The 27,994-nt window shown below is 39.5% G+C and overlaps 1 protein-coding gene across 3 annotated transcripts in view; it reads left to right on the top strand.

Moving 5' to 3' along the window:
- negr1 (neuronal growth regulator 1) overlaps window positions 1-27,994 on the top strand; it is a 126,813-nt gene that overhangs the window by 15,440 nt on the left and 83,379 nt on the right. For all 3 annotated transcript variants that reach the window (XM_020081468.2, XM_020081470.2, XM_020081469.2), the window contains exon 2: window positions 21,870-22,108. In XM_020081468.2, the coding sequence (XP_019937027.1) occupies window positions 21,870-22,108 (239 nt within the window). The remainder of the gene's footprint in view (window positions 1-21,869; window positions 22,109-27,994) is intronic.

Raw genomic sequence — 27,994 nt, 5'->3', positions numbered from 1 at the left:
AGTCAGAAGAAACAAACACTGTGAGCGCCCCATAGCATCTTGGCCTGCAACACAGTCCCAGGGAATATCAAGTGGCTGTGGTCTGGACTGCATAGCTTTGTCGTTGCATAGATGCTATATTTTGCAGTTGGATATAAATAATTCCAGTGTTCCAAAAGGATAGTCAAAGGTTCTCAATTTAAGTCAATAATAGGGCTATTGGTGCTCACCCCAGTGCCTGGCAATTGTGCAATGTGCACTACACAGTAAACAGGACCATGGTGCACTGCTGACATGCTTGGGGGCTTGTGGGCAGTGCTTAATCAGAACAGTATAGCTTCTCTGAGTGGGCTGTTTGCTAAGATCGGGGCCCCACATACACAGAAAGGGGGAGTTTTCAGGGTTGCCCAATTAGTGCTGAAAAGTGTAGCAGTGTAAGAGTGTGTCAGGAGGCAAGTGTGCACCAGAGGAGGCGTGTCATCAATCATCACTCCAGCTCCAGGCTTGTTCCAACCCTTTTCCCCATTTGGCAGAAGGGGAAAGAAGGAGAGCAGAGAATGACAGTGGCCAGCTACTTCCAGCGATGTCAACAGAGCACACTGAAATAGACTGCTGAAGCCTGGGCAACTCGAAAGGCTTCTTTTGATCAGTTTTATTGTTTCATTTCCTAGAGGTAGAGACAGAGCGTTTCATTAAATATTAATGTAGTTTTGTCTCGTGCTTTGATGTTCACCTGAAACATTATGAAAAACTGGCTTATAAATTATATAGCCACACTGAAATCTGCTGAAGTTTTAGCAGCAACAACAGTGTAATGTAGCATTTACATTTCTCCCCTCATTAAAAATGAGTAATTTTCACCGGATTGCTGTACAGGCAATCAAGTAGATGCGTATTGTGGCTGAGCCTGAGGCCGGGACACAGCCAGTGATTGATACATGGCTGGTTAGGCAGTTGGTATTTCTAATCTTTTCTCATAAAATCCATAAACAATCAGAAATGTTAGCTAGCTATCTGTTATTGATGGATGGTGAGCAGTAGCCCACTGTTGCTCATAAGAAAAATAATTTTGTAGGTGTGTACCTTTATATACAGTCTATGGTGCAGTTGTACCATTGACATTGTATGACTGGGCCATCTCCATTTCCTTCCTTAAAAAAATAAAGCTAAAATATCCCAGGTGTGGATGCACTGGTCTCAGCTGTCAATCAGGATGTTTCATCACCACCAATGAGTTTCAGTTTGGACTGTGTACAAACCATTGACATGGAGAGAGCTGGGTATTTGACCTACTGCATCCAGACACCAGTGGGCAATCAGGATGGTTGGCCTCATTTTTGGGAGCTGCCATGTTATTCATCTTAACACACAGTATATTCTCAGGACTTGAATGGAAATACTTGAGATTGCTTGGTCTACATAAACATTCTGAAAAACCCCCACTGCTTTTTGTATCTGTGGTCACTGCCATCACCAAACACTGCCAGAGATCTCGGCACACGGATGGCAAATATTTTACATTCAACCTGTCAAATGTTTACGCTGCATTCCTCCCCTCTTGTGTCATCTGGGTATAAACCAACAATTCCTCCTCGGCTTAAACACTGACACATTGTGTGACACTCACTCAGAGACTTGTAATGTTTCCAAAAATGGGTACTTAGCTCTGTAAGGAGGGTATAATGATAATGACACTTCATCATCATATGAAATGCCTCTTCTCACTGCTTTGTCACTGTCTTGACAGTGTCAGTACCAGTGGATGAAAGCTTAGAAAATCTTCCTCTGAGAACTATCTTTGAGGCATTTTATCATGTGTGCAACTTCTAAAAGCCCCATACTTTCAAATTAAGATAATGGTTATAGTCCTGGCATGATTATGCTCATTTTATGCCCTCCACGCTATAGCAGAAAATGTCCATGTGCAAAATGCTTTAAGGAAATCTCTCCCTAGGGAGGTGTACAGTAATATACAACAGGATATAACAAAAACTGCCCTCACATAGAGCAGAGAGGCAGCAGCAGTGATAGAGAGAATTTAGTCGGATGATAATGTGTTTGCAGTTATGGTTTAATTCAACCTTTCAAAATATCTGCATGCTCAAATGGGTCATTGTGGACTATAACATCAAGTCCAGGTTTGCAGACATGATGTGGCCTGTGGCCTAGTGTCCTACTGTCTGACATCCACCCTTCATAAAACAGTCATCAACATTAGCTGAATTGTGTAATTAAGTTTTTGTCCCTCCACTGGAGCAATATTTCATCAGTCACAAATGACCCTCGACAACATTATCTTGATGTTAATGTCCACATGACATTTGTGATGACTCTACCATTCTCTCGGCAGGGGTATAAAATGTTATGGCGCCAATGGAGATGTCTCTTGTGTCTGGAAAAGTAATTTCTATGACACCATGATGTCAAAGAGACAGAGACAGTTTTTTTTTATGCCAGTGAGGTCAGAGTTCAGCTTCTGTGAATGTGTTCAGAGAGCATGACTTCATAGTGGCATGTGTTCTCCATAAACGACCAACCTCAGGTGGGAAGTGTGCTGTTTTAGACAAAAAGCATTAGTAGGAGAGCCGAGCTTGGATATATTCACAATAACCACTTCTTTAAAGCGGCAGTCATGAAAGGCAGGGCTGACCTACACGCTGTAAGGAGGATTCTTGCTCCCTTGTTAGTGTGTACTGGTGGGGAATTGAGGTCTTTCCTGTCAGGAGGCAATACGTTGACGCTGCAGACTATCTCAGCAAAGCCCAAGGAGAAAAAAAAAATGAGAGCAAGATAGAGAGAGCAAGCTGAGATGGGGCCAAACTGTGTTCAGCTTGTGTGTGTCTGTGCACCTGTATGATGATAATATGTTTGTGGGCAAGTGTGTGCGTGGATTTGTAATTGCCAGTTTGTGTGTGTGTATCAGCACTCGTGTGTGTGTGTTTGTGTGTGTGTGTGAGAAAGGGGGAAGGAGTTGACTGACAGCCCTATCTCCGACAACACTGTGGAGCTCCATACATCATTAATCGCTGACAAAAATGAACATTCTGCTGTATCCTTTAAGGGCTAAAAGACCATGCTGTTGGCTCTTCCCGTTTGTAAGCTTATATGCGTGTCTGTGTGTGTGTGTGTATGTGTGTGTGTGTGTCCACTATACACACTGTATATAGGTGAAGATTCACTACCAACTTAAGGTTTCTGACCTGTGTGTTTGGTTCAGTGCTATTGTGATGGATGACATGGTTATCAGAATCCGGTCTTCAGGATGGGGGCTGTCCTGTACTGCTGTCAAGGTCAATGGTTACTAGGCTTATAAAGGAGTGACAACATGGTGAGCTTACTGAAACACACCCTATATTTTATAGAGCATCCATCATATCAAATGTCAGAAATAGAATGACCACAGTCTTGAAATACGCCCGTGAGGAAGCCACAGAATGGGGAAAATCTGTTCTTAGCTGGGGAAAAATGATTGTAAAATTTAAACCATATAGGATTTAAGGATATACATTTTGAAGGTTTTTTCTAACCGTAAAACTGGCTGGTCTGTATTGTTCGGGACTTCTGGTACTGTAAAAAAAGACTACTGTGACGTTTTTAGAATTTTGGCATCGACTTGGTACCGAAGTATCGTGATTACCTGCATTCATGGTGCTGATGTGCAAGGGTTACCCTCATTGTAACAGATTAAACAATAGTGATATCTAAATAATCGGTCAAAATTCTTCGGTTAGTGATGAACATCCCAAACAAGTACATGGTTATTTGTGGTATTTCCAAAATGTTATCAAAGTGAATTAAGTAGTATATTCATTCAGAATTAATGCAGCCCTGTGTGTGCAGGTGCGGTTTCAAAAGAAAGACGTGTGCCAGTCAAACGACGGCTCGGTTACAGCTTGATTGTGAAGTAACTTGGAGCCTAGAAATTATTCCTTGCTATTGGTCCACAGGGATCTGATAACAGATTGGCTTTATGACTAAAATAGCCTTCACCGAAAATTTGCATATTCCATAGCTGGAGTGAAAAATCCACTTATTTCATTGTGAACGGATCAGTTAGTTGTTAGACCAAAAATAGGATCAAGTTGGAAAAACAGAAATGAAATGCTTTTTTCCCTCCAAACTTGGACAGTTTTTTATGATCAAATCTGTGTGTGATATAATTGTGGTCACACAAACACACCCATATTAGCAGTTACCAACCATGTGTGAGAGGATTCAAATAATTTCTATAATAATCTATTTTTCTGCCTTACTGTGCTTTTTTAATGCCGCTGTGGGCTTCTCACAGACCAAGCTCATGTGTATTTTTTTTTTATACAATTCTGCTAAGTTAGAATATTCTCAGATAACCTGCTGATCGCAATTTTGGTTGATTGCTTTCTGGAGGAGCTGCTACAGCTACTTTCAATCTCATGGGCCAGTAAGATTATTGTCCATAATTCAGCACTTTCTATTGTTTTCACTCTCAGGCTCCCCTGCAAGTGATGGCCCAACCAGGGCAGATGTGCCCACAGCAATCTTAATGAGGTGGAGTGTTTCATCACTGGCTTGGCTTTACATTGCCAGACAAATAAAAATGTATATGAAATACAAATCTTAAGATTAATTTTTATGGCATGCTCTCACCCCAGCAGGCACCCTATAATTTATACTAACTTTACACTGTCCTAGGCATACATTGTCTCATCACTGTAGTGATACACATGGTACAGTATTATGAGCATATAATGTTTTCTTGCTTTCTGATTTGATGTACCAAAAGCAGGGAGCAGCACAGTGATGTGGTGGTTAGCACTGCTGCTTCACAGCAAGATGTTTGAGACTTGGTTGAGCCGGGGTCTTTCTGAGTGGAGGTTGCATGTCTGTGTGTTTTCTAAAGGTGCTTCCATTTCCAAAGACAAGCAGGTTGAGCTTAGAGACTCTAACTGATGTGAAATAATAGATGTGAATAGTGTGAATTTTAGTTTGTTTCTGTATGGCCCTGTGATGTGCTGCTGGGCTTTACCCTACCCTCAGCTGGGATTGGATCCAGCCCCCCCACGCCACAGCCCTGAAAGGATTAGCAGTATACATAATGGATGGATGAATACAACAAGGCGTGATAATTTATACTTATTTGCATTTGGTTTAACAAACATCTCTTATGAGAGAAATGTTCAGATTCGTTTGTGTAGTACCATGGTTGGCCACTCTCTAGTTAACGAAAAAACTGTTACTGTGAAACACTGGCCGATTGTGTTATGTTTAGAACAACTCACTGTAACTGCAGCTCCAATTAAGCAGATTCTAAAAAATGATTATGCTGTAGTTCTGCCGTAATGTGTTTATTGTTTTAGCATAGTGAGCTAGGTCAGAAAAGTGGGATTCTGCAATCAATAAGTGGATGCTGTGAATATGAGCAAGCTATTTTTGGAAAGCATATATTGGTGTGGATGGAGCTGCTTTGTTAAAATGGGAAATTAAGTATAAAAACACAGTGTGTTGGCCAGACATCATACAGATTTGTTATCATATATGTCCTGCTTCATACGAACAGTGACAATGGTCAGTGCGCCTCTCACCGGAAAAGCATCTGTGCTGCTAAGTACTTGGCTCATTCACAACGTAATCAAACCCCCGGATGATGGAAGCAAAAAAAGGAAAGAGAGCTCTGCTCAGCCATGCTATGCTAAGCTGTGTTTAAAAATAGATTCCATTAAGCCCTGATTTTCACGCTGTTGATATGATTTGCCTCCCAATGTATAGGGCGAGTGCTTGCATAACTACTGCTAAATATTTTCTCCTTTTCGAAGGACACTAGCTGGATTGCCTTCAGGCTCTGAAGACACACTTGCTGCCAGATGTTTGTAGTAGAATGAATAATGCATATTAGTTGGATCATGATTTAGCATTTATGTTGTTAGAATTATATTCATAAATGATGGAATAAATGCCCCCCATCCATCTCAAGGTGTCCGAGACCTGAATTAAGAACAAGTAAAGCATGCTCTCCCATCAAATAGAAAACATGTCAATGGAAAAACCCATTACATTTGCCCTCAGGCACTTTCCCATTTAACACTCTTCCCTTTAATGGGGTTATTCAGTAAAGCTTGCGGCCATCTTCAACTAATTGCATGTTTCATAAACTGATAAGGAAAATCATACAGATTACAGGCTGCAGCTCATACATCTTATTTAGATTCCCGCACTTCTATAACCATCCAATTTAGGAGCTTAGCTTATTTTACTTCTTATCAGCCATTTTACCCTTAGCTGAAATTACTCTGTAAACTTGGGAGGGCTACATTTGGTGTATACAAACCACTCCAGTGCTGTGATCCCAGTCATATGCATGCTGAACAGGAATAAGCCTGAATCACAAAATCAGTTTAGTGGTACAGTGTCTCTTGTCAGTGTTTGATGAGGTGAGTTTGTTGTGTCTTGTGCAGAATCATCAGTCCATCCCTTCAAACCCTGCAAACCCTGCAGAGTGCAAGTATTGTGTGTTTGTGTGCATGTTCATTTGCCATTGGCTCATTTGAATGTGTGTAAGGTAATGAGCAGCCAGAGCTGGTGAGGCATAATAATAATAATACCCAAGCAAGGGATGAGATGGATTCTCTACTGGGTGTTACGCTTTCTACCATTATTATTCTGGTTTCCAAGATGCCAAAGTCCCGGATACTGCAGCAATTTACATGGAATTAATGAATCTTTTCGCTTAGACATGCATTCTCTTGCTATTTCCCAGTACTACTGGCAAACTGGCGGAGAATAATCAGGCCCAAATCTGTCATTTAATAGGCTTTAAATAACAACACTGTGGTGATTAATATGTTTTTCTGCCAATCTGGTTCCACTTTTGGAGCTGGGCCATTGCCCCAAACATATTTCAGTTACATATTGCAGTTGATTGGATATAGAGAGCAAGAGGAGACTTTTCTCCTGGATTTCTGATTGGTTTTGTCTATAAGGAGATTAAGGGGAAGAATAACAACTGATTAGGACTCTGGTAGGTTATTGAATTAACCCAAATTTCGATATGTGTGCTGCTGTGTTGCTTATTTGTGTTATAATTTGAAAGATTATTGTCAATAATGCAAAACTTACTGTTTGATTTGGTTTCTTACTTATTGCCAATTATGTTTTTTTTTCTCAGTCCAGACAGTGGTACTTGTTCCCAGAACATTTCCAGACAATAAGAACAATTTGTTGTTCAACACAACAGTACCCTCATTCAGCTCCAACTAATTATGCTTAACAAGGCCATTTCATAACAGGCAACTATTACAAAAATGACAATGGAGGTTTTGGGTAATGCACATGCCCTCATGCAAAATGCAATTATGCGCTTTAGACAGATATTGTGTGACTTCCTGTCAAGCAATTGCAACCATTACTGTCTCTCTAACAACAGACTTAATTTTTTAAGTTTAGTTTTATCTACAATGGATGCAGTACATTTTAGTGGAACCAATGGGGGACCTCTAACATAAACCAACACATCCTTTTTGAATGTTATTGCATCTACCTGCAACTTCATTTGGTTTATGTGTTAGGATTCCGAAAAAAGCCTAATGTTTAGTCAGATTTTGGTTAATTTGATCATTTGGGACTCACAAAGTACAGTATATGCATGGAAAGAGGAGAAATGTATTGTATGCTGCTATACTACTATATAGGGCTGTGTTGCCGGTGCTAGTGTGGTTAGCTGCAGCCACAGGACAATCAGTGAACAATCACTCATGTTAATAATCAGAGTTAATTATCACATTTATGGCCACTGTGAAAACACCAAACCAGGGTAATATGGTCATTATCAGAAAAGGCACACCTCACATTGTATTTGTGTCATCTTATCAAATCAAGAAACAGAAAATAAATGGAGTGATGCCTGCGAGCTAGTTCAGGCAGCCAACTCATGTGACATACCTCACTCTCCACAATCATCTATAATACACAACCACCTTATTAGTCCGTCTATTTAAGCAGAGCAAATTTCCCATCACTCTCTTTGCGTGCCCCACTGCTGCATCAGTATTGCTGCCAGTTGCTTCAGCCCCTCCACCACCCCAGCATCCACCTGTAGGCTCCGGCAGGTCTCATCCCTCCCATCATATCTATGTCATCATATCGGGGGGACTCATTAAGTCTGAGCCTAGACGCCAAAGAATAATCTGTTCTACTTTTGCATTAAATGTTTGAATGTGAGTTTGTAAATCCATTACATGTATGTGTATATATTTGCAAATTACCAACCAAATGTGATCATGCATGAGTGACTCACTTCAAAAGTCAGTTTAGAGCACCCTTGTTTTCCCAATTGCATTGATGCCCCACTGATATAATTAATGAAGAGGAGGAAAAAATCAGAAAAAATGTTGGATTTTCATGGAAAGTTTCAAATTCTTGAAGAAAAAGAGAGGAACTTAAAAACTGTAGTTCTGTAACTCTATTCATCATTGAACTCAAATTGTTTGGTCCAGCTTACCAGTCACGTACCGCCCAGAGCTTTGGATCGTTTATCTGCCTCTCTTAAACTGTATACCAGTGTTGACACTCCTGGAGGAATTGGATTGTTTTTCACCCTGCTGACCACTACTCCAGTGAGTTAAGTGCAGCAGGCTGGGAGACTAGGTAGAGAGAGGTAAATAAGTGCCTCTCCAACCCATGTTGTGCCCCCTGTTGGCTGTCATCAGGAAGTAATGTTTAGACTCTTGGTTTGCTGACTCTTTTCTGACTTACTTCTTTCACTGTGTCCTCACATCAACCCACGCACACACTTTAGAGGCATATTGATATCTTTAATTGCTGTAATTTTATTTTACTGATGTCTTCTTATGGATACCTTACAGTAATTAAAGCAATCTCAGAGTGGATGGAGTATTTGCTCTAATAATAAAATTACTTACTCAAATCACTGTTATGAATCAGAGACCCTGTTCGGGGGACGGACCTTAAGCTGAGCGTAATCCTTGCCAAATGAACTGGCGATTAGATTAACTAAGGACTTTTTGGTCCCTGCCAACACACAGGCTCTGCATTTTAAGCAGAGGAGCATTCATTGAATTTCCGTATTCATCCAGCCTTCTGTCGCCTCCTCCCATATACAGGCTTCCATGCATGCATATGCACACACAAAGAGAAATATGATTGCCACTTTCTTGACACATTTCAGGATTCACAACACTTCTTTTGAATAATATATTGAAAAGTTCAACACAATGCAGTACCCTGGCCTAGCTTTTAGAAATATGCTAATTAACAGACTTGCGCTACAGGCTTCGGGCATTCCCTCAAACACCTTTGTGTTCTATTCTACACAGTTGTGATATTAGTAAGGGTTTTGGATGAACATTTCCTAGTGTTTTGTGGAAAAGGTGGATGTTGAAACTGTTCATGCTGTACAACCCAGTTCTTTCACCCACTCAGAGAGGGGAATGGTGCGTGTACTGCATGTGTGAAACACTGTGAGACAGATAGAAAAGGGACTGTCCCTATAAAGCAAGCACGTAAGCACAAATAGGCCATGCAGAATGTGACTATGCCCAAAGGGGCCTCTCCTATACTCGATGTATTTATTCCAATATTTGCAGATGTCTGAAACCAGTTAAGTGCTGTGGCAATTGCTTATTTCCCTTTGTCAGAATGATGAATGTGGTCTCACCTATCGGACTGTGCAGGGGTTCCAATGTTCTGTGACAATGAAGGATTGTCCATTTGTGCCATGGACAGAACACATCAAAAAAGGGTGGATAAAGCCCTGCGGGAAAGCAATAACAAACACCCCCTTGTTACTGTCATTGTTTATGACAGCGAGATTCAGAAGCATGGCATTTTCCATGTAATGTGCAAACATTGAAGACATGACACCACACAACATTAGACCTGATAGGCCCACATATGTTTTATCTTCAACATTTAATAAATATGACAACAGACTGTGTAGCAAATAACTGATACATATATGAACATAATACCTCAGTGTTGTAATCAAAAGCATTTTAGAAGCTAGGCAGATTGTTTTGTAATTGTCCTGCCAAAATAAATCATCATCTGAAGATTTTTTTTCAAACACCTCAGATTTAACTAGAGCCTTTCTGATTGTTTAATATTTCCTTCCTTTACAGACGTCATTTGAACTTAGAAAATACTTCACAGTATCAATTGATTCTTTTCCTAGTGTTTTTTGATTTGGCTTTCAAGTTATGGCAAATGTTTGCGTTTGCGTGTGTGTTAAAAAGACTAGTTAAGATGCCAGAGGTGGCTTGTTGGCTTCACCAGTGTCTGTCTGTAGTGCCATTGATTAAATTTCTGGAACACTGCTCCCCACTATGATCCACTATGATGTACTGTACATTGACACCCTATTCAGTAGTCACATGAACTTAACTCGGATCTTTTCCAACAACTGTCACCAACTGTGAAATGTAGTCACAGAAGGAGGCAGCACGGACAATACATCATATTGTCATTGTCACTTGCCTTTAAACTTAGCAGGAGTCTTGTTCAGCATTTAGAAGATATGTCTGGTTAAATTTGACGTCACTTATTCTGTGGTCTTTATCTGTATATCATATCAAGATATATATAGAGTGATATAGATATATAAAGTGAAAATGTGTTTATTTGAGCCTTTTGGATCACTGTTAAAAATGCAAAGATTTATAGACAGTGGAATTACGTACAGACACCTGTGGATGAAGGGATAAAATAGATCAATCCATAATTTGTTGGATTCCCGCTGTCCTTCATTGACTGTGAGAAAGAGATACTTTCAGGACAAAGTTGAAAAGTTTTACTTTTGATTACTTTTTTCAAGGGGAGTAAGAAGCAGATAAAAGAAAATAGTTTAAGTGTGGAAGTGGTTGCTTGTACAAATGATCCATACCTATGCTTGGATAGAGATAGCCTCATTAACTGCATATAATTCAATAATTAAATATTTTAGAGTGAAAGTGGGGAGATTAATTGTATTGACATTTAACATCACAGCAAGTTTTGCCTTGACATCATAATTGTTTCAAGTTGGTCAGATTTAACTTGGCGTTTAAGCTCTGATATTGAGAACTGTAAGCTCATTTGTAAACTCTCATGATCCCAGGCCAGCAGGCAGTGGGTGACTCTACCCCACATTCAGTTTTGACCTATCCCTCTGACTCCACTTCCGTTGCTCTCCCTGGCGCACTGCCAAGCTTGACCTGTCACTTCAGTGGTGGTGTGGGTAAACTGTTCAGCAGCAGAATAGCAAAACCAGACGCATACAGATAAAAGGAATCACCTCACACACACACACACGCACACACACACACACACACACAAACACACACACACACACAAACAAACAAGGTAGAGAAGGGCACAGGAATAAGTATCGGTCCATCGAGAAAAAACAGTGAGACATTGATCTGAGATTAGTGTTTCTCATTAATTACCTAGATTGTGGCGGCCCACCATCATCTAATTTTTCCTACCACAATTTGATAATGAAGCAGTTTTTCTTTTTACACTTTTCTTAATAAAATAAGATCTCTAATTTTGTGCTGTTGCTTCATTAGAGACCTCCCGAATCTTTAAAATATCCATAAAATCTTTACTTTACTCTCAGCTACCACCTCAGATTGAATCAAATTCTGTGGGAGACACTGCAGATATTGAAACAGTTCTTTCTTTTTTTATTCCTTTTAAGTCTCCACTGTTACTTCACTTGGTAGTCATCTCGTTGTCACCTTAATAAATCATAACACCCTTAAAAGCAGCTGCATGTTGACCCACTTCTCATGCCACAAGCTACAGTTGTCATTTGTAACTGATGGAAATGTCTTAAGCTGTCATCATGAATTGAGGACTTTAATGGGTCTTTACACTGTTACTATACGTACCCATGTGTGTCTTTTAAGTGATGAATGTGCACGCTAGAGAGTGACGACTGAGAAACAGGAGCGAGAGGGAAAGGTTGAGGGAGAGAACGGGGGATTAGGATGACCCGGGCACAGATGGCTGTGGGAGGCAGATGTCCCTGCTAGGCTGTTCAACACAGTCACTGCCAGCTCAGAAACGGTAACACAAGTACGCAGAGCAAATAGGCTACCGCAGAACGGGTGGCTAGATTCGGGAAAGCAGATGCTAAAAGATGCGTTCCATGCTAGCAAATGTCATTAGAACCAGCGCGGAAAAGCATCAAGAAATACAAAAAAAACAGCAACCCTGTTAAGAACTGCGATAAAGTTTTAAATCATGCCAAACAATTCCAAAAACAGGGCTGATAAAAAGATGGATGCAGTGGACCTGAATACATTTTTATATTCTTATAAGTCAGCATTACGCTATAGACATTTTTGCATTATGGCATCTTACAGGACTGTAAATAAAAGCAGAAAATAAAAAAATTATATATCATTAAAATTTTCCCGAAATGTTAGATTTTTCTAATTTATGATCATTTTCTACAAAAAGAACAAATAACTGTCAAAACAAATTCTATAGATTAAAGAAGTAATGATGGAGTAATAGGTTTTTCTGGTGTACTGTTTTCTCTCCACTCATCATATCACATTTCAAATTAACTGAAGCATAATTAAAAGGTTCCTAAGGCCCAGGCAATATCACAGCACCTTGAACTCCATTGTCTGCGGTTTGTCGACCACAAACTGTTTGCATCAGTTTGATGTCTGGGTCTTTAATACATCAAAGTAATGCCATTATTTCCCATATTTATATTCTCCTCCCCTCCCACTCTTGCATGTAATCCCAGCTCCATTCTTTCCATAGGAGAGGAATTAAACAGGCATGTATTCATAGTCAATGTCAAATGCCAGTCAGTCGCTACAATCTTACAATTGGTGCATTAATAAGACATTGCACAAACATGCAGCTGTGAATGCCTCTCATTGTTTTTGTGAGCTGTAGAAAGGTTTCAAGGATGACCCTTGAGTGCCCATTTGTGAGGTTTTATTTAAACACAACTTTCTTGTAAAGTAGTTGCAAAATTGTCAGTCCCTCTTCGTGCTGGAACCACAGGGAGGTGGCAGTGTGTGGTGTTGAGTTATAGGTTTTGAAGGACAGGGTAATTTGATTTGGGAGATTCATTGTTCGTGATATCTGCATCCGCAAGCAATTACAATCACCTAGCAGGTACCTTAATTCACAAAGCAGTGCATTTCATTTAGTTTCTCTGTAGCCGTCTATCATATTAGTGATTTACTGACCAAATACTCGAGCTCTCCATCTGGAGTCTTTAAAAGTATTACCATGCAGGATTTGTCCTTTGCTAGTGTTGGCCCCTCCAAGAGAGAGAGGGAGAGAGAGAGTAGCTTGGTCAAGCAAACTAGAGAGTTAATGAAGAAAGGGAGCAGTATAAGTGAAAACAAAGCAGTTGCGTTAAAAAATCACACCTCCACACAACTCTACGGGAACGTATCGCATTCGAGGAGTTAATGTGAATCCTGTGTGGCTGCCGTGGTCTCTTTGTTTACAAAGTCATGTTATAGGGACTTGTCTTCCTTATGGAGACTAAAAGCGGGTCCCCATTGGGAAATGTCAATCAGTCAATCTCAAGGTTTCTTTTTATACCCATGATACTGACAGAGATGGAGACATTTAAAGCTGTTCAGTATCTTTTTTTGTAGCATGCAACCCTCTCATGGCTGCAGACTACATACTCACTGCCCAAAAGCTCTAGCTCAACTAATCGGACAAATGGGATTCTAACCAATCAATTATGGTTTTAATGAGGGACTTCTTAAGTTACTTTTAACACGCACAGTCCCAGCGTGCACCACACACCTTTTAACACACATTCAGAGTGCTGCATGTGCTGCAGAGTGCCTGACCCTAACAAAATAAAAATACAGACAAAGACCAGTGTCTAAGGCAGATAACTACTCTGAAATCCACTTCTACTGGGTGATAAGTGATCGTTGAAAGAAATGTCTTTTGTATGAATAATTACAAGTTTTTTTTTTGAGAATTCTGCCTAGTATGCTTTTAAAGCCATGAAAAAACATAAGGTGAAAGTACAGTTATAACAGGGGTAGTTTTATTTTCAACAGCTCTCCTTTGCATTCAATGGTTGTCAGCCTCTGCAAGAAGAGAAGTTTAACATCCCTGAAAGATGGATGATCGTAGAGAATATTTGTGGAAGGCCATCAATACTCATTCCTGGCTCATCTGCTTGGATATTGAGTACATATAATGGATCACTTGCTCACTCTCACCTGGAAGCAGAATTACTGTGGGTCAGATTACTTTTTAAACATTTGATGAAGTGCATTGTGCTGTTCAAGAAGGCAAACTGTGCCTGTTTTTCACCGCGGGACACCCGGAGCAAACTAAAAGAACTGACTTGATTTGAAATGTGTCTTTGGCCTGCAGCATGCTTCAGTTTCATGAAAGAAATACAGACTCATTCATCTCCTGAGTGTTTATCACTGTGAGTCATTCCTCTTTGAGGTTCAAATAGGAACTCTTGACCAATAAATCTGTTTGGATGGTGCTCCTGTTTTTAGTTTGGACCTTTTGTTTAACTACCTTAATGTAGAAGTGGTTAAGTTGGACTATTTTGTTTTCCTTCGTGGTGCAATTTTTCAGAACAGGAATAAACACATTAATTGTGCTCAGGTATGGACCAATACAACTGCAACAAAACCAGAAGAAGTGGTATCAGTACAGTCCCAAATGAACTCTGGAGTGCTGGGAGCGGGATTTTACCTTGATCCGACCCATCTACCTTGTGTACTATGTAAACTTGAGTAAAGCATTTTCCTTCGGACAGTTGGACTGCATCAGAGTAAGTTAACTATAGCAGCTTACATAGTAGTACTAGCTAGCTGGAGAATGAGCCAAGGTTTCAGTAGTACAACTAGCAAGGAGGAATTAGGTACCTTCTTGCTGTATTTACTTTCTTGCTTCTGATCTCATGTCATGTTATTTACTAGTTGTTTGGCTAATTAGCTATGAATTCACTATGACCTGGAAATTAGTTAGTACGTTGTGTATGTGCCGTTCTGGCTCCTAAAAAGTGGGAGTGGCAATGGGATGCAAATGCATACTTAACAAACTAAAACCTGGTTGGATGTCAGAGCCTCAATGTTTCACTGTTTTATTAAGATTACTTATAAGTGCCTGCAGAGCCAGGTGTATAATGCCTGTACACTCAGCTTGTCATACACACAGATGGTCTGTTTGGGCACGTTCACTTCATGCATGGAGAGATCTGTTTTTTTCTGCATAGAGGTATTCTTTCTTACTAGGCAGAGAATCCACCATTAAAATAGAAATCCACCAAGGAGCTTGTATGCACACCCGGTTTAAAGGGCAATGGATTGATTTGTTGCATGCCACAGCCAAAAAACACATATTATTAATTAAGATACTTAATTGCAACCCCTTTGAACCACGTGCCTGGTGCTGCAACTTTGTTTTACACCACAAAACTAGCAAAAATGGCTTTGGACATCCCTAAAATATGTTTCCTTCATGAACTAATGGCCATGCTCTTAGATTGTTAAAAAAGGAGCGCTTAGTCTCTCATCCTGGCGGGTACTTATAGTAGTTTATGTTTCATAATAGAGAACCTGTAAAATAGATCTTACAAATGTTCTGAAAATGAGTAATACAGACTCAGAATGTGCTGTAGTGAGTTAAGTTGTAACATAAAAAAAAGAATCTTCCATCAGCAGAATTGGTTTGCTTTAATTCCTGTAGGAAAGTAAGCTGTTTAGGTGCTAGAGTCCACCATGTGTAGTCACTCTCAGCACTCTGTAGCTATCTTAACACTGTGATTATGACTCAATGGTGCTGAATTTCTGCTCCATTGTTGTGTTCAGTGAAGTGCTATCTGACAGTCATATTGAAGAACTGTAGAGTTTGCCTTAGGAAATAGCTTCCCAGTCAATACCCTATTTGTTTAACAGATAATGGCTCAGTAGACTGCTTAAATGTTTGATCATGCTTCTCCTACCTCGTTGTGAATGTGACATTTAACAGTATTTGGGTGTGTAGTAGACTTTCGATGTGAAAGTAAAACCAACAGCACATTCACATATTTATCGGGAGGAATTGTCAGGGGTAGTAAGACCTCGCGCATTGTATTTCAGTGATGGCTTCTCTCTCGACTCAAAGTTTTGGCACTTAACCTTCATTCAACCACTATTTTCTTAGTTCCATTCATTTTTATTTAGTTGAATTCATTCAATTAATGTTATGCATTTGTTCCAGTGAAAAGATTAGTGATGATGTGTGTTCAAATTAAAATAAGCAGTTTTGAAATTGTGCATATGGGAGGGTTTTAAATGACAGAAAAAAAGAGAATCTCAACATCAAACACAGCCCTTCCACTGCTCACACATGAGCGATCACTTTTTCCTAGAAACATATTGTGGACTGCTTTGACTTAGCTGCTTCCTGAATGTGAAACAAGTCAAAATCATTCAACCAGAGCCGTGTGTGTACCGTAACATTTGTTTGCACTGGCAGGATGGAGGGAAGGTGCACCTTAAGGGGACCCAAAGCTGGAGGGGACAAGGTGATGCTGTACAGGGTTTGTTGTCGTAAGTACTGTGGTAACAGGAGAGGGTTGGCATTGATTTTATATGGAGTCAGAGGTCTGACAGTCTTTGCTTCTTCCTCAGTCAAAGACTCAGTCTCACTGTCAATTCAGATAAAGTACTGCAATGCTAAAAATCACAATAGATTAACCTCAAAGTCTCCTCTCTTGAAGAGAGATTTAGATTTTCTAATGGCTTTGAGAGGCTTTTTATACTGTTCTGTGTCTGTGTTGTTAGGTGTTGGTTTCAGCATTGGGTCTGTGTGGATTATAGTTAGCAGGCTTCAGATGTGTCCCACTGGCCACAGTTGACAGGATTATTTTAGGGATTAAGAGCCTGGTGCTCTGTACCTTGGTTGCACATCACAACAGTGTGTCCTCATTCTCCCTCAATCACTGCAACAACTCAGCACCACACCCCTGAAATACCCAACCTGCAGCAATAAACCCACAGCTACCCTCAAAGAAGAAGACACCACCACTTCAAAGAGAACATATTATGAATTGATTGGGCATGTGTGGAAGCTCAAATTATAAATAATCATAATGTGCATGTTTTTATTCTATGTATATAAAATTTACATAATTTACCATTTGTTAAGAATCGTAAATAGATAAGATTTTGGGTTTGGCAATAAATAAAAAGACAAAAGAAGCAGCTCCACACAATTAAGAAGTGACTTACCAAGTACCTTAGCAGTCTTGATTGTGAACTATTTGACTTCACAGCACAAAGGACTCTAGATTTTCACACCAGGTCTCCTTTCACTTGTGCATCAACATCCAGTCAGTCAGTGTTAAATGCATTTTCTCATTTAAATATCAATTCACAGCAGAGCTCTGTTGAAGGCTGTTACTTGTAAAGGTTGTAAAACGTACAGTCATCACAGCATCTCACTCTTTTACGTGTGAAGTGGCTAAAATGGAATTAAACGGTCCCTGGCTTCATAATATAAGGGTTTTCCTCATGCATTTTTTATGGCTGTATCACATGCTCTCATTATGCTCTTGAAAACACTTGTTTTATTCAAGCAGGTTAAGTGGCTGCCTCTATTAGCAGAAACACAAAAGCATTGTCTTTAAGCAGATGTTCCACTACAGTGATGCAGTTCATCACTGATATTGTGACTTACTTCAGTTTAACACAGACTGAAATATGCCAGGTGGTCTCTTCATTGTTTGAAGTTTCATTTGCACTTCAGTGATTAAGTGTCATTCAAACTGTCTGCAGTGATGCACAGTTGACAGTTTTGATAGATTTGTGTGTCGAGTGTTTGTCATTTTGAATGGTCCAAAGTGATCATATGTTTAAGACAAGATGTGATTGAAATCAGATTTTTCTTGTACCTTTCTTGTTACAACAATGAGATGCACCTTCCTCCTTGTCTTTGGCTATGTCCCAATTCAGGTGCCACATCCTTCTAAGGACTCTGTAGAAAGGAAAGGCATCCCTTACTATCATCGTTAGCTGGTTTGAGCACTGAAGCCCAGTAACTCGCATAACTAGCTCATTACCTTTGTCACCGGCATGGAATGACTCCTGGAATAGGGTGAACTGAGGGATCCAGCTGTTGCCTTTTTTGTTATTTAGAAATAATACGTATATATATTTGTTTGTTAGCATTACAACCTAGTTACAGAAATTAGTCAATTAATTGAGTCTTTGATCAAGACAAAACAAATTGATAGGTATTTTGATGATTGGTTAATCAATCATGTTAAACATTTTAAGTCAAACATTTCAATGATTTCTTTCCTAGTAATTACAATATTCAAGAGTTTGAACAGAACAAAACACATTTGATTACAGTAATGTCACTTAATAATCTAGGGTAATTTGATGGACATTTTTGTTGATATTTTATAAACTGAACTATTAATCATTTTACTGATGTTTACCACAAAAGGTACTGTGTAATTTATATACATTTGTATATAAATGTGGAGAGGAAAAAAGGAGGGTCTTATTCAACATGTCACTTTTCATAAAAACTGACTTTTAAGCTTTTATAGAGTTAGGAAAAACAACAGCTAGAAGTCAGCTTACATGGGGTCTGAATGGCTTAAGGTTTAAACATCCTGTGTGGTTCTTATATAAGTTCTGCATAACAACAAATCTCAGACTATAGAGGGTCCCATCCAGCAGTACATGATTATTTTCCTGCCAAAAGTAGAGAAAAATGTTGTGAACTACTAGACTGTGAGACACTGAAATATTTTTTATTAGAAGAGATGTGTTGAGTTGGTGCCAGGAAGAATATTTGCAGTTGAGGAACCCAGAAAACTGTTATAAAGCAAATCTGGGTCAGAATGATGCCCAGTGTTAATTATGGCATCTGATCAAAGAGCTTGAATGGGTTTGACTAAATGGATTGCAATCTGCTTCTCTTACCAGCTGCCACACTGTAATTAATGGTTTGTCATCATTCTCCATTCATGTGAGGTGCTCGAAACACCAACTTATCACTTCCTTTTTTCGCATATTGTGCATAATCACTGGGGTTTGAATTGAACTCTTATTATTTGTGAGCCAAAATCTTAAAAGAAAAACCTGGTGCACCACAGTCCCTTGTTAGAAGCAGGGATAAATAAAAGTATCAATTAGAACCTATTTTACTTCTCTAAGCTGCAAAGTGTGTGGAACAATTACCTGAGCTTTGTATGAACTGTCTGTATCCTGGTGGGACACTGGAGAAAAGGAACCTGATGAAAGAAGAGGTCATTCTAGATGTGTTGTGCTGTTATGCCTGACTGAGAGAACGAACACTAGAAACGTGGCAGCAGACAGAAAGATCTGGCAGACAACTCAACTTTGCTGTCCTTTTCATTTAATACTCAAGGTTTTCTAACACGATGTTGGATATTGGTTTTAATGGGACATGTTCCAACAAAAGTAAATAAAAGCAGGTAAAAAAAAGTCCAGGTCAATTATCCGGGTGGTGACACACCTCTGTCTGGTAAAAACAATCTGCTTAAGAAATGATTAAAGTATAATAAAAGTTTCTGTGACGTAGAACCGCAAAGCGGAGAGATTTTGGTTTACTCACGATCACTTTTGCCACAGAGTGTAACCTGACTCACAGATGGAACGCTTGCATCAGTCCCGAACTCGACAAAAGTCTTGACACCAGAAATAAATTTGCAAGTGGCAGCTTTAATGCCATGGGGAGCTGGGTTTGCAATAGCTCGTTCTTTCAATGTCCCACTAATGTTAGTGGGACCTCACTCTGGTGAGGCCATTTCAAAAGTCGGCATGTTCGATGTACTCCCAGCTACATGTCAGATAGCAGTTGCGCAATGTCAGCATATGGATTTTGTACGATCCACTAGTCTTTGCAGACTTGAATTATAAGGGAGGGTCTTGTTTGTCTGTGGTCGCTATGACCACGAGCATACAGCACATGTGGTCCTTAGCTAAAGTTGTCCCTTGGAATTTGAGACCCGTACGCACACAAATAAGTTCCCCACACGGACTTGCTGCATTTGTTCAGTATTTTTATAAATATACAGTATATATATCATATTACTGTTTTGCACTGAGTCTGTTCTCCATTAATTTTTTTGATATCACAGTTAGTGGCTTGGCCTAACAGCAGCCTAAATCCACCATATAGGGACGTCAGGCACACGCCAGACTTGTGATCAGTTCCCATGCACCTCTTATTCGAAAGTAACACCTGAGAGATTGTGGTAATGTAAAATTGGCCTGTTGTGACACATGGCTTTGTGAGGAGGTGTATAAATACAGGCATCTGTATGGCTCCATGGTGTGAGATTACAAAGACAGTGAGATAACAATAATCATTTCAGGAGCGAGATTGCAAAGACACTCAGCGGTGATAAGCAAACTGCAAAAACAGTGAAAGAACATCATGCACTGGTTCATCAAGATGAAGAAAAATGTCAAGAGTCTTGAGTAAAGATCCTGGCTGGGCAAAGTGTCCTTACAGCCATACTTCTGGCGCTTTGCTCAAGTGGTACTTCATCCCCAATTTACCCTTGGAAGGTGGCTGCTAAAAGTTTGTAGCTTCCTTCTTCACAGATAACAGCAGTATGAGTGTTTTGAATAAACTGATGATCATATGAATAGAATGCAGAGATGCTACATGTTTGTTTGAGACTTTTGGTAACCTTATCACAACTGAAGTACATAAGTGCCGTGTATTCAAACTCACCAGTGCTTCCGATGTAATCTGAAGGATAAACTTGTTAACAGCCCCTTTTAGTCCTACGTGGATCGAATGTTTGATTCTAAAAGGAGCATTTTTGGTGGTTACATTGCTTTGCAAGGCTATAATAAAAGGCCTTAATGTTCAGAAATTTAAAAAAATGCTGGGAGGTAAATTTGCCTATTAATTTTCTAGATTCACCAATGTCTAAAAATAAGATCCTTTCCATTTTGTTGACAGAAAACAGAAAAGGAGAGAAACCTGCCTTGAGGCTCCTTCAGTAAATCTTTCCTGAGGGCCAGGAGCACCATGTTTGGATCATCAATGGGCTAACTAACTGTTAGCTCTGTGTGGACTTTCCAAGTACCAAGACTTCTCACTTGTTTTATTACTATCCACTACACATATTGTTTGCCACTTATTTGTCATCATTCCTCAATGGCAGTACCTTCTCCTGGACAGACCGGTCTGGACTGTGCCATTGTCCTGTACCAGTTATCCTGACAGACACTTTCTTGGCATTGAGGGTAAAGAGCTTTGTGGTTAGTGCCAAACTGATTTCCTCGGTGGCTCTACTACTGGTGCTGGCTGTCTGCATGGCATGTTGACAAAAGCTTGAGAGGCAACTTGATTGCCTCTTCTCCTGCTCATTATTACAGTATTTGTCACAAAATATGACATGATTTCTTTAATCCAAACACTGCTGAAATGATGATCCAAACAATTGACTCCTGACAGAGGTGACGCTAGTCTCATCATACACAATTTATTGACCGTTTGTATCTATATACAGTTATCTTTCTAAAGTAAATTGTGTTGGCCTCCAATGATGGTCAAACATGAATCAGTGCACTACTGGGCGTTTTGATTATTGATACCTTGACTGAAAGTTCACGCATGAAATAAGGTCTCAATGATAACATGGAAAAGCTTGTAGACACGAATGGGTAGTTGTAAATATGAGGTACAAAGAAAAGAAGAAACTACTGTTTTTACCATGTATTTACATTCAGTCTCAAGGATCCTATGCTTTGTTTTTGTATTTGCAACTTTGATTTTATGTATGTATTTTTTAATAAAACTCAACTAGACACACATACACTGACCTGAAAGCCACTTCACAGCCACTTTTTTTTTCAGTCAGACCACAACCTTTTCTCCAGATCTAACCGATGTCTCTCCTGCCACTCTAGGTGCTATCTGTTGGATGGAATCTCTAAAGGGGCCTGGCTGAACCGCTCAAGCATCATATTTGCAGGGAACGACAAGTGGTCTGTGGACCCACGAGTGTCCATTGTGTCCAGTGTGGGCGACAAACATGAGTACAGCCTTCAAATACAGAGAGTGGATGTAACTGACGATGGCCAGTACACATGTTCTATTCAGAGTGAGCGCAACCCACGGCCAAAGCTTCTCAACCTCATCGTAAAAGGTGAGTGTTTGTAATCCCTGCTCTTCTGTACGGTTACATATGTTAGTCCTTCTGTTAAAGTATAAAGTAATAACTTTCTCCCTTTCCATTAGCGTGTTATGGATTCCACTTGTCTGTGCCTGTATATGATACATGGGTTAAATAGAAGATAATTACTGCATATTTTGATATAACTCTTGTCCTCCCCTTTTTTTATTTATCTAACATCTTGTTTGTTAGTCATTACAAGGATCATTTAGCGCAACAAAATGTCCATAACAAATGCAACAGTATTCTTGTGTGGCCCGTGTACCTCATGGTCACAGGTGTTCCCGGCACCATCTGTGCTGTAGAAAAGTCTGCCCATTCTTTTATTGTGAATAATAGCAAGAGCTTGAGAAATGTAACCTTTTATAAAAATAAGATAAAGTCTCTTCAGGAGAGGAATGTCTTCAGTGAAGGTAAACAGACATTGTAGGGTACTTGTACCTGTAGACTACGAAACACAAAGAAGCAGCCTGTTGGTTTGAATGACTGCAGGCAGACTTTATAGCTTTAATCAAGCCTCCCTGGGTTTGGGTCACAATAGTTTACAAAAAAAGATGTGATGCTCAGGACTGTTAGCTGTATTTCTTGTTTCACTGACATGATTTTGCTCTCTTATTTATGCTTCTTTTACATACTGTTTGTATGCCAATGTCTCAGAATGTAGTTAAGCAGCCAAACGGGAAAACTGCTTCAGTCAAAACCCATCTTCTAAATGTTATATTCCTTTAATAGGCTGCTGAGTGAATGGACCAACTTTAATGTGTTCAGCTGGGAATATTAACGTGAATGTTATCAGACAAGGTTCTGCTTTTAACACAATGGCCTTCATTCATTGACCACTGATGTTGCCTTAAGCAGGAAACAGATGTATTGTTTTCAAGCCAAGACGAGGTTATGATTAATTTTCAATGGAACATAATGTTGGATATACACAGTGTTGTATTAATAGAAGAGCTAAGGGTCAGAAGCACTCAGTTGTAGAAGTGTTAACTGTGATATGTGAAATGTGCAAGTAAAAACAGCTCTCCAGCTGGCATTGCTTATAATGACATATGGAGAGAGCTTAGGAAAAAAAATGTTATAGTGGTGTGAGCATACCTGCAGTTTTTTGTACTTATATAGATTGTCTTGGTGCAAATACACTAGAGCACAAACAGCGCGGACAGTGTTTTTATAAACTGTCATCATCTGAGGCTGCAGATTTCACATGGGATGAGCACAATAGTAAAAACAAACCTTCTCAGGTGTTCGTCCTGTTAAGAAAACACTATCAAATAGCACACCATGAGCAATAACATAGAAAGCAGTGCACCCTCAGCTCATTTCGTTATTTGACATTTTCTAAGCTGCTGGCTATCACATGTCAACATCAATCTTCCTGCACTGTACTTATAAGAGTGAGTGGGTGTATGGTGCTGCTGTTCCATTTGAATGACTGTGTCTGTTTAGGTAGTTGTCTGTTATAGTGCTAATGACAATGTAACTCACTTTACTCTCTCTGAAAATGGCCCAACGTGCACCTGTTGCATTATGAGAGAGTCAATGAATAATAAGGTGCCGTGTTTGGAGGTGTTCCAGATTATGACATTGAATTATAACAGCTATAGACCAAATATGGATTTCTGGGGTCTGATGCCAATACTGATATTAGGGAGTAAAAAAAAGTACAATACTGATACATTTGCAGATATATGAAAATGGCAATGATTACCAAATGATGATTACCCTCATGACAAAGACATGTAGTGGAAGTCAGGGCTTGTACTCTATTTTAATAAACAAAAATGCAACCAAATATATAGAATTTGAATTAAGAAAATATATCTTCTCAGGAAAAATATAAACAAATGCAATATTCTGCATCATTTATTCTGTAAAAAAAAAAAGTTAATATCAGCACACATTAGCAAATATTAATGCTCATAACGATGTCTGTGAAAGGATCAGATGATTTTTATTGGCCAACTGACCCAACAGTTTGACCAAAGCAAAACCTTCCCTGTGTAGTGAACTTCCTCTTCCTCTTCTCCCCTCCTGTTTCTTTCTGGTAAATGGTGAAGTCACTCTTAAACTTTACCTATATCAATATTGGCCTCAAAATTGACTTTATTGAGATGGTTGAGTACTGACCAAATGTGACCTGTCTTTTGTGTTACATTTTCATTTCTTAACTTTTTGTCGGAAAGTCGATTTCAAACATTGCACGGACAAAAGGATAAGCTTAAAAAGAAGGCTTTGCATTAAATATTACCGGAAACATTTTGCAACTGGGATTTCAGTGACTTCTTTGCAGTAAGTAAGTGTAATACAGATTTTAGATTTGAGGAAAAAGATCACTCGTACTGGATCAATATGTTGTACTGGCTGATACCATGAATTTAGGTATCAGGAGAGAAAGAAGTCAAATTGATTCATCCTACTGAGTTAAATAGAATCCTCAAAAGCCCTAAGACGTGAAATTTAAAAGTACCTGGGAATCCAGTTGTTATCACTAGAAACTCCTTCTACGACTTATTCAGCAGTCCTGGCCATATTAAGCCGTTTCCATGTCCACTTTGCTCCAGCTGTCAAAAATGTTCACTTGTCTGTCCATTAAAACACTAGAACTCTTCCCTGTTGTACTTGGTGTAGTGTGTGTGAGTGAACTGTGGAGTGGTTGAGTTACACATGACAGTCCCACTGACAGCAGGCAGACCCACTTCGGCTTAAACAGGCACTTTTCCTCCACCTCAGCGACATATCACAGGTGCACCATGCCTCTAAATATACCTGTGATCAACCTTAGTCAGCTGCTTGCCAGCCATTAATAGTCACTACAGGACTATCATGTTTTGTAGATGTTGGCTTTCTGAAGAACATTCTGTAATGGGAATCTTACCAGGGGTTTATCGGGTCATGGCAGCTTCTCACCACTGGCCATATGGCCACAATCAAACCAAAGCTAATGTGCCAGCTGTCAGCCGTATAATACGTTTTGCACTGCCCAGAATTCCTGATGGATCTGACCTAGTGGCTGAGATTTGGCAACATTTTGACCCACAGATACCAATTGTTATTTTTCAGTTCTCAAAAGATGAAGATGCTAGTAATTACCTGCGCCAAGCAGGTTATGTTTTTACCATGTCCGTTTAGTTGCTTGTTGGTTGGTTGTTTTGTTTGTTAGCAGAGACACACAACAACTTTAGAATGAATCTCCACAAAACTTGATGGAGGGATGAGACATGGGCAAAATGCTTTTTTTGACATTTTCCCTCTCCCTCTACATTTTCCATCAGGACCCATGTATTTTCCAGGGACAAATACATGGATCCTGATGGAAAATGTTTTTGTCACATTTGACGTGTGAGTGTGTGGTACAGCTTGTTTAATTGTACACTACTACACTTCGTTTTAGTCAATAATGAACATCAGTCATACTCCGAGACACAAGTTTTTATACCATAAAACAATAATAGGGTCAAACAAATGTTTAGTAACATCAATTTCATAACACATTTTGAAACAATAAACCAACGAACAACTTGATAGAGCCATGGTCAGCATCTTTTCAGTTGAGATGATGATTGGACAAAACTGTCTGATGAAGAAAAGGTTGGACGTAGAGTTCCTTAAATATGCTTTGGAGTTGTTACTTTTACTTTCAGACCTGCTGCTCGATAAAATTTGATGTGTTATCTAATTTTGCTACTGTTGAGTCATCAGGCACTTGGTTCTCCAGCAGTTTAACCTGAGCTGTGTGTCCGCATGTGAACTGCAGGCAGGAAGCATGTTGAAATGCAGATGACTCACTCAGGCTGATAAATGCCTATGGTCATGTTCCTGACAGGGCACTCAAGGTAGTTAAAATTAGCCTCATTAAATTGCCAGACACTATTATTTCCATTATTTTATGTTGGACTGTAACATTTGTGTGCTGTTATGGCAAATCCATAACTTCACACCATATTGTACTTTTGTTTGTTTGCTTTTTCAAACTCTGTGCGTTATGAATCATTACCTGTCACTGTGCCGTAGTTGTGTACACATGCTTAAGCCCACTCATGGAGAACAGGGATTTCTTTACAGATGAAATGTAGCAGGGGAGCAGCTCTGTCGTGTTGCTGAGGCTTCTGGGAGCATGCTGTTTTTTCATCTGCTGAGAGGACAAGGGAAGACTTTAATCTGGGCTTTTCAGTCCAAGCATACAACATTTATTAATGCTGCAACAGGAATGTTACAGTTGAAGTAAAAGGATTTCATGGCACTGGGTTTTTTGGCAGTTTTGCTTTGCTAGACTGGGTGCACCATGAGGAGTAACAGAAAATCTGGGGAAGAGGGTATTACTGTGTATGTATGAAAATATGCAATGGTCTCAACTCATTACATGTGCATTGAAGGGTCCTTGGCCGGCTTATCCACCAAGCAATTATGTCTATCTGAGATGCATGTCTGTGCCTGCAATGCTGGGTGACTTTCTTGTATTTGGTCATGTCATTATAGTTTTGTCAACACATATATCTTTTCCAGTATTGGGGGTGTGAGAAGAATAAGAGAATGCCAAAAATACAGGAGCTGAAATACAAGTATTTTACTTTTATACTAGAGACTGACAATTTATCAGATTTATTTAAAATTGGTGGTACCAGCATTTATGTTTGCCGATATGCACTGATATGAAAACTTTTATTTTAAAGAATAAGCATTTATCTTTAAATTGTGACTATTTGTATGATTTTGGTTGTATTTTTTTTAATTTATATTAATTTATAATTAAGTTCCTTGGTAAAACTGTAAAATATCAAGCCTCAAGTAAAACCTTTTGTCATAAGGGTTCGATATCATCATCTTAGGAATCATTCCCCAATTTCTTTGAAATGGGCTGATACATAGTTAGTGGAACATTTTACTCCCCAATATTAGTATCAGTCTTGCCTTCCAAAAATCTATAAAGGTCGGATTGTACTTTCGGTAACGCTATTATCTCTTTAACTTTTGTATATAAATTCCTAAAATTCATTAATGATCAATGAAGAGTAGTTTTTTTCTCTTTTTTTCTCTTTTGTTAAACTCTTACCTGGCAATCAGGGCTTTTTTATAGAAACAAAGATCTCCGCTTATTGTCACACTTCATAACACATGAATCACATGTTGTGTTGCATTAACGGGAGGTGAGATGTGGCTTTTACTGCTCCCTCATCTCTCAAAATCATCTGTGTGACATTTATCCTCCCACAGAGACCTTGTGTCACCTCAACAAATTAGACTTTGGCATATGTGCCTCTACCCCCATTGCATCATTGCCATTAAACAGAGCCCATTAGAAGTGAGAAAAAAATGTGGAATTTAAAACACAGCACTATTGCACCAGAATTACAGCTCAAAGTTACAAGAAGTAAAGGGCGCAGCCTCTATTTTTCTGTTCTTCTGTGCTTTCTGTTCTGGTTGCAAATTCTGATGGTGAAAAATAACTTGTGCATGTTCTCTGCAGTGTTGTGTTGTTGCAGCATCACACCAGTAAAGGTGTTTATCACAACACACTAGCACAAAAATCTACCAGCACCCAAATGGCTCTCACATAATCTTTGCCAAAAGTACTAATCGTCAGGGTCATCTGGATTTGCTGAATTACTAAAAGGGTGCATGTTTTCCTCCAGGTACATTTGGCACAGGTATCTGCTGAGCAGTTAAACCCGTCTTTTAAACACCCGACTTAACAAGATTAAACCGAATGGGCTCTGCCCTGTGGCTGAACACTGATTATGGAGTAAAACCGAAATACCAGTGACGTCAGTGACAACCTGAACCCTGACCATTAGCTGCTCCTGCTACACTGTACGGCTGGCCCCCATCTGCACATCCTTCTCCACTGTCCATGCGCTG

This window comes from Paralichthys olivaceus, chromosome 3 (assembly GCF_024713975.1).
Source record: "Paralichthys olivaceus isolate ysfri-2021 chromosome 3, ASM2471397v2, whole genome shotgun sequence".
In the NCBI taxonomy this organism is placed as follows: domain Eukaryota; kingdom Metazoa; phylum Chordata; class Actinopteri; order Pleuronectiformes; family Paralichthyidae; genus Paralichthys; species Paralichthys olivaceus.
Note: the sequence above shows the minus strand (reverse complement) of the source record. Positions and strands in the feature narration are given on the sequence as shown.